Source organism: Scophthalmus maximus, chromosome 17, assembly GCF_022379125.1.
Source record: "Scophthalmus maximus strain ysfricsl-2021 chromosome 17, ASM2237912v1, whole genome shotgun sequence".
Classification (NCBI taxonomy): Eukaryota; Metazoa; Chordata; class Actinopteri; order Pleuronectiformes; family Scophthalmidae; genus Scophthalmus; species Scophthalmus maximus.
Genome location: NC_061531.1, coordinates 8,865,591 through 8,872,559, shown reverse-complemented (window position 1 = coordinate 8,872,559; position 6,969 = coordinate 8,865,591). Strand labels below are relative to the sequence as shown.

The 6,969-nt window shown below is 40.0% G+C and overlaps 1 protein-coding gene across 1 annotated transcript; it reads right to left on the bottom strand.

The window, feature by feature from the left end:
• Window positions 1-2,126: 2,126 nt before the first annotated feature.
• Window positions 2,127-6,919, bottom strand: ypel3 (yippee-like 3). Its single transcript, XM_035614646.2, has 5 exons — window positions 6,570-6,919; window positions 5,220-5,338; window positions 5,018-5,061; window positions 4,217-4,325; window positions 2,127-3,269 (listed from the first exon to the last, which is right to left on the bottom strand). The coding sequence occupies exons 2-5, from the start codon at window positions 5,334-5,336 to the stop codon at window positions 3,180-3,182; spliced, it is 360 nt and encodes a 119-aa protein (XP_035470539.1). The 5' UTR covers window positions 5,337-5,338; window positions 6,570-6,919; the 3' UTR covers window positions 2,127-3,179.
• Between the last annotated feature and the right edge of the window lie 50 nt (window positions 6,920-6,969).

Below are 6,969 nucleotides of genomic sequence, written 5' to 3'. Positions count from 1 at the left end.
CATCCTGCTGCTGTATAATGTTGTGGAGGTTTATATTCTGAGGCCAGTTTTGATTTGACTGAGGTCTCTCGCGTAAGACCAACATGCCCTGGATTTTCTAAAATACTAATACTAAGAATAACAATTGTATGAGTTGACTGGAGCTTTGACAGAATTTGAGTGAGATCAAATCAAATAGAAAATTAACATAATGATTTATAACTGATTTTACCTTTGCAGTCAAACGTCACAGGAAATACTGTTAACTTGGCATCAGTAAAGAACACTTTGCATGCTGATGAAGGGCGTCTGAAAATGTCTGTGCACAAATAAGCAATTTAATAGAAAGTTCTGTCACCAGCCAAATGTCTTGTTTAAGTGTTCTTGAGCAAGGCATTAAATCCTCAGCCATTCAATGTGATTACCAGCCAAACATAATAGTATAGGGTCATTATAATAAATCTATATATGGTTTATAATATGGAAGCTTTAATTAACTCTATTTTATCAATAAGCAAAAGACATTTTCTTTGGACACTTGAATTGTACTCTAGGCACATGACTTTACTGTTAAACATCAAATATATTCCACATATTAGTACAGTTCCAACTTTTCAGGCTTAATTTACATTCATTTATGTCTAAAGGCTTGAATTATTTGCAGCCTTTATTCATAAACTTTGATTTTTACATAGTTCTCTTGATTTGCAGCAGATTTATTTTCTGACACCAGTGTCTTTAACGAAAATAATTATAGGGTACAAAATTAGCCTGAGTAAGTGTTGCCGTGGAAACTTGCTGGACATGGAAAATTAAGTTTTACTTCTTACTTATTTACATATAATTGAGGATTGAAGAACAAATTAATATATAGCCCTCAGGATTACTCAGTCATTCAGTAAGAAATACTGTGGAGAGACTACAAGAGACTTTTTAAGTAATGAAAGTAATGAAAGTAAAAGCAGAACAGACAGCTGGAAATGAACTGCATACACATGACTGTCAGCAGTTTCTCCACGTCATATCTTCACACCATAGTTCTGGTCAGAGCTCACTCATGTGACCTGCTCCTGCTTCAAGTTAAATCACCAATAAGAGAATTTGTTACTGTAATTTTCTTTTGTTGCTTGTGATGGGACAGATCCTAAAATGTGTTGTTTTGGTCCAATGCTGTTGATTTCCAATGCATGAAATTATTCCTTTAATTATTAATTGTTATTCTTTTATTTTATCACAGAGGACATTTGGACATTTCCCAGTAGGAAAAGCAACTGCGTAAATACTGTATTTAATAACTGTGACTCTTGATTAGAACAGTCATCTTTAATGTTTTCAGGAACACCGGGCCCTTTGTGGTTCAAGGTCACTGTGACCTCACAAAAAGGAATTCATAAGCTACTAATGGCACAATTGAACACAAATTTAACAAAACAAAATGAAGTGATGACATTTTATATCCAAATGGACATAGGTCATATTGTCTGCAAAAACACTTGCACAGGCCCATCATTCAACACCATAATTCAGGAGCAGATGGGGAAGCTGTGACCATATTTCCAGGCACTTGGACTGGTTGGTGGAGCTATAATACAGCAAGGAGGTAATTCTTTATTATTTTTTTCAGTAAACTTGGTTTCGTAGTGAATAGTAGTGAAAAAAGTTGAGCATACTTATTAAAACAACCAGTATTACAGTGTCAGCTAAGTTTTATATTGTATGTAATTTACCTGTCAGAACATGTACGAATATGTATTAACTGTACTATGTTATTCAATTGAATATAGACAGAGGATTCTTGAATTGCATACAAAAACTTCAACCATAAATTAGATAAAAACTGAAACTGAACTTTGCTCAGCACCATTTTGACATAGACATCAGCAAGTGCTCTGTAAAAACGGAAGTTAAAATAATACTGAGGGTCAGTTTAGACAAGTAGATGTCAGCAGGTCAAGTAGAGGTCAATGACTTCTCTAGTGGAGATGAGACGTTTAGGTTGTTTCTGTACTTTGCAAAGAAACTTCTTCTTGATCATCTTTTTTACTCTTAAGTTATTTGAAAAAAATAAAATAAAGGATGTGTTGCGGAGATCAGAGGCAGGATTGCATTTACAACATGACCAACAAAAGAAAGCTGAACTACACATGTTACAGACACTGTATTTTAATGAAAGGTTAAAATAATACACTTTAATGAAAGCATGAAAAAAGCAGACATAAAAAAAAAAAAAAATCGCCATAAATATGCTACATAACCCCTAAATCACACTTTGCTCTAAGATGATTGAGTAGACGTATCAACAAGGGGCAGCTCAGTGTTTGGCTATACACAAACACAAAGGATATATCTCATCAGCATGAAGTAAAAGTGAAGATATCCCAACTGTGCAGTGGTCAGTCTACATTTGAACCCCAGACTAATGCCTCTCAACACCGTTCAGCTTAAGGCATCTCAGCACACATTGCATACACACACAATCAAACGCATTCACACGTTAAAACTCATACATACAATCAAAAGACACTCATACTCCAGATTTAAGAATTATTTCAGGAGGCGTTTTTGGGCTTAAACATTACTACGTTAACACCCTGATTGCCTTGGGCACAATATGATAATTGTTACTTATCTTAATGTAAAAAAAACATGAATTTCACTGATAAAAAAAACAAGCCTTCCCACTGCTTTAGGTATTCCCATACCTTTGTATCACTTGCAAATGATCCACAGGGTTAAACAGGCCTTAATACACAGTTTAGGCCAGATAGTTTGATCTCAAAAAGAGATAACTGTGTAAGGTTAGATTATTTGACTTGCACTGGCATCCCCTCCCCAGAGCGACACCGTTTTGTGGTCAATGATAAGGGTTTTGTTTCATCACTCGAACACAATTTAAAAATCCAACACGCACACGTGCCTGTGTGACTACATCTGCCAGGCTTTCACACACCAACCCTGCACTCATTCGGTCCATGTCGCAGCACAACTAGCAATTAGGATAGCAATATCAGCAAATGTGTTGTTGTGGTCGCTGGAAGAACACAAAGAACAGAAAAAAAGATAAGGCATCACATGCTACTGTTGGCAAAGCCGTTCGGAGCGATGGCTCGAATGCGGGATAAGGAAGCTACACTGGAACCCTTTAAATTTGAGGGGATGCAACTTTTCAAAGTCTTGGAGAAAGAGGAAGAGCTTCTCTGTCAGTCCCAGCCATTGTCCTTTATCATGTGGGACAGTTCGATGATGTACTTCCCCTCCTTGTATTTCTGACTCAGTTCAAAGGCCTGCTCCTGCAGAAGGAAGGTGCAAAAGAGTAAGCAATAAAGAACATTGGAGAGCAGTTCAAATAAGACTTATACTATGGTTGTGTCTCCTCAGTACTAGTTTTTCAAAAAGAAATATGCCGACAGGCAAAAAAGACAGTAGGAATATGTGTCCTTTACATTTCTAACATGTGAAACTATTGCTTTATTGCCAAATAGGAATTAAAAAACAAACAAAAAAGCATCAACCTGCTGTATTTATACCCATGTGTCACAGTGTACCTTAGGAGTGCACAATCAACACTGTAGCTAAACCATAGGAGTGTGGCTGCTCAAAAATGCAATAAAGGGAGACATATCATAATCATAATTTGGGTTATTATTTGAAAAAAATTAACATGCTCCAATGCTCAGTAAACAAATCAGTTTCCTCATACTGATATCGCAATGTTAACGATGTATCGGCCGGACTACTGACGAGCGTTTTAGGAGCTCCAGGAGCAGTGTCCCTTCACTGCAGACGTTAGGCCTTTTAACTTTGCAGAACTTTTACATACACAAAAAACCTATATAACACACTAGAGGAAAAGGAAAAACTGAAAAAGCATAATATGTCTCCTTCAAATATCCAGCCAACAAAGGTGGCGCGTGGGGACTGTAAGCACTGTGACTGACCATTATGGGACCTCGACTGAATCTTCTAACCCTTCTGCTCACAGAGATCACGCCTCTCCATCGCAGTAAATAAATGAAAGTACCCACGGGTAGGACAGGGCATAATCCTGTGTGATGAATCCATTTAATGCTAGATTGGTGCTATGAGTGGTTGAGAGCTGACGCGGCGCTGTAGATCAAAAACTACGTTACAAGTATGTATAGTGGGGACCACATTAACCGCTTTTATCAAGATGTGAATCCAGGTTAATTGAGAAAAAGAGAAGCTGTATGTGTGCAGGTGTGCTGTGCACGCTTACATATTTCCAGCCCAGCGTGGTGTGACAGTTTTCACAGTAGATGTCGGCCACTGCGTGAAGTCCTGTGAGCAGCAGCCTCTCCTCCGCAGGACCGCAGCCGACATTCACCCTGAAACCAAACCCAGTGTCGTCAAACAACAGCTCTCGTCTGATTCGCAGTAATAAAAATGACTATCTGATCCATGTACTCGGGAGCCCAGTAAAATGTTTTCACTCAATCTTGTGTCAAACTAGTGTCCTTAAACCCTAACCCTAACTCATAAATTGTAAGCTTAACACTTCAAAAATTCCTCTCAGGGGAAAAACGACTTGAGTTCATGAAATAGTGGAGGAGGCCGGAAACCATTTAAGGCTTCAGCTGAACACATCAAGTTTAAACTTAATAGATGCTGCTGATTAAATGAAATTGAGTTATTTTGTTCTTATGTTTAGAGTCTGATTGTCCCTGACCTACTTACCCAGGAGCAGCGAGACTAAGATGAACTCACTCTACTTCAAGGTCCAATCTTCAGGAAAATCTAATTATCTGTTGACAATGTGTAAATATGTCTGATCATGGGAATTTGTTTTTAGGGGGAACTGAACTATTTCTGAAAAGATAGAGGAAAACAACAGAAAAGATCAGAGATCCCCACTTGCGTCAGTGCAACAACATGATTGAAAACAGATGATTGGCTTATGATCTTTAAGTGGTTTATCTCGCTCTTGTAACTTCTCTGAACTAAAAATACGTATAAGAATAGCCACGTTTTTGTATTTCATGTGCCAAAATGTAGACATACATGAAAATAAAATACTCACACAGAGTTGAAGAGGTAGGCTCGGCCCTGACTGCCTTGGAAAGACTGGGAGAGACAGAGGGAAACTTGAGACAAATGTCTTTTAAGTTTTATTTCAGTCCAGTTAATAGTTTTGCTACTTTTTAAACTGTGTGAGAACCGTGGGGCGGAGTATGAGCCAAATTAGATGATCATTAACAACAAAGGGGTGGCAGCACACTCACCTTAGAGATAAGATCATCATGATTGGCCAGATGGGCGCGGCAGTGCACACAACTGTAACGCCGGTGGCAGGAGTCCAGGTAAGCCTGGAATGTCTTGGCCTTTGTCAACTTCACCATGTCTGGGTAAGGGGAAGGGCAGGAGGAAGCTGAATTGACAGTTTGTTGTTCTACATGGTCTATGACTCAAGATACCAACTAGTTAGCCATAAATAAAGATCAATCAGATGCCAGGCAGGCTGCTTTCCTTTTTTTCTTTTTCCAAACAGTGAGGCATTCCAGGTCATCAGACAACTTCTGAAAATAGCAACATGACACTGCCAAGCTTTATCCCAAAATAACCAAACCTTGCTTAAGTAATGCTGGAACAATATGGGAATACTGTACAGTACAAGTCATATAAATATAGAACGTAGATCAAGAGAAAATAACAAAGAAAAAAATTTGAGAGACAAAGTTGATTAATAAAAAAACACGAACACCCATGTCTACCCAGATAAATTAAGCATTTAGACATTTTTAGTCAAAAATACTTTTGCCTTCATCTCATAACTCTGACACAAGAAGTCAAAACTCTCAGGAGATCTGAAAATACTAGAGCTGCAACAATTAATCAGTTAGTCCAAGTGACAGTTTCTAATGTTTGTTATTTCTAGCTTCTCAAATATGATGATCTGATGCTTTTCTTTGTCACAAATGACAGACTTCTTCTTTGTTTTTTGTTTTTTTAAATCTTTGGCTTGTTGGTCAGACAGTAAACGTGTGAGGATGTCACCTTGGTTTGACAAATTATAATCTGCATTCCCCGCAGGGCATTTCATATGTTCTGCATTTCAAAGCAGAAAATAGTAACAATTGGCAGATTAATTAATGATGAGTGTCAGCCCTGAGTGAGTTTCACAGAATTATGACTTGCCAAGAGTATTTGTATTTTTTTTTTTTTACAAATGAATGTACAATAAATACGTGAATTGTCCCACTGGTGATCCAGTCACACGTCTGTGTTGTGGTGGCCGTGCAGGGACCAGCAGATGGGTTCGTGCACATTAACGAGGCAGCTCGCTTCCTGGTTGGCTACAGTTTTGCACAAACAACCCCTCGCTTCGTTAGATGCGATCAGTTAACCCAGATTCGAGCCCTGTCAAACGTGCACAACGACATGTCTGCTTCTGTCCGACACTGGTGTGACCGCCTGTCGGCCCGATGCATGTGTTAGCTGCGGGAGACGTTAGCGCCTCTGACTTTGTGTGTGTGTGTGTGTGTGTGTGTGTGTGTTAGCATGCTAGCTCCGCACAGACACAACAGCAGCTCGGAGCAGCGCTGCAGGACGTTTCCTGGTGTCGGTCGACTCACCTGACTCCACCGAAGCTTGTCACAGTCTATGCAGCGGGACAATGTCACTGACAGCTGAAAACCATCCGGTGTCAGCGGGGTGATGTGGTCCACAGCCGGGGGGGGGGGGGGGGTCTCTAACCACGCGTTGACCGCTCGGACAAAGAAGGCAACACCGTCAAGTCTCTGGACGCTTACCCGCGTCTCTCTCTCTCTCTCTTTCTCTTTTTTAAAGAACCGTCTCTCAAAGCTCCTCCACGGCCTCGTCGTCCACACGGGAGCAGGAGTCCGACAACGCTGGCAGGCTGACAGTGCGGCGGCGGCCACGGCGGGAGGCAGAGTGTGGTTTGTTTATGAAAACAGCCAGAGGAGGAAGTCCGGCGTCTGCAAAACAAACCCGCGCCGACCAATGAGAGCCCCG

What these genes read in the sequence shown, in the direction of transcription:
- ypel3 (XM_035614646.2), bottom strand. Translation starts at nt 5,336, where the DNA reads ATGGTGAAGTTGACAAAGGCCAAGACATTCCAGGCTTACCTGGACTCC. An exon ending in ATGATGATCTTATCTCTAAG is followed by an intron (nt 5,062 to 5,219) that starts GTGAGTGTGCTG and finishes TGTCTCTCCCAG; the next exon opens with TCTTTCCAAGGCAGTCAGGG. An exon ending in GCCTACCTCTTCAACTCTGT is followed by an intron (nt 4,326 to 5,017) that starts GTGAGTATTTTA and finishes GTTTGGTTTCAG; the next exon opens with GGTGAATGTCGGCTGCGGTC.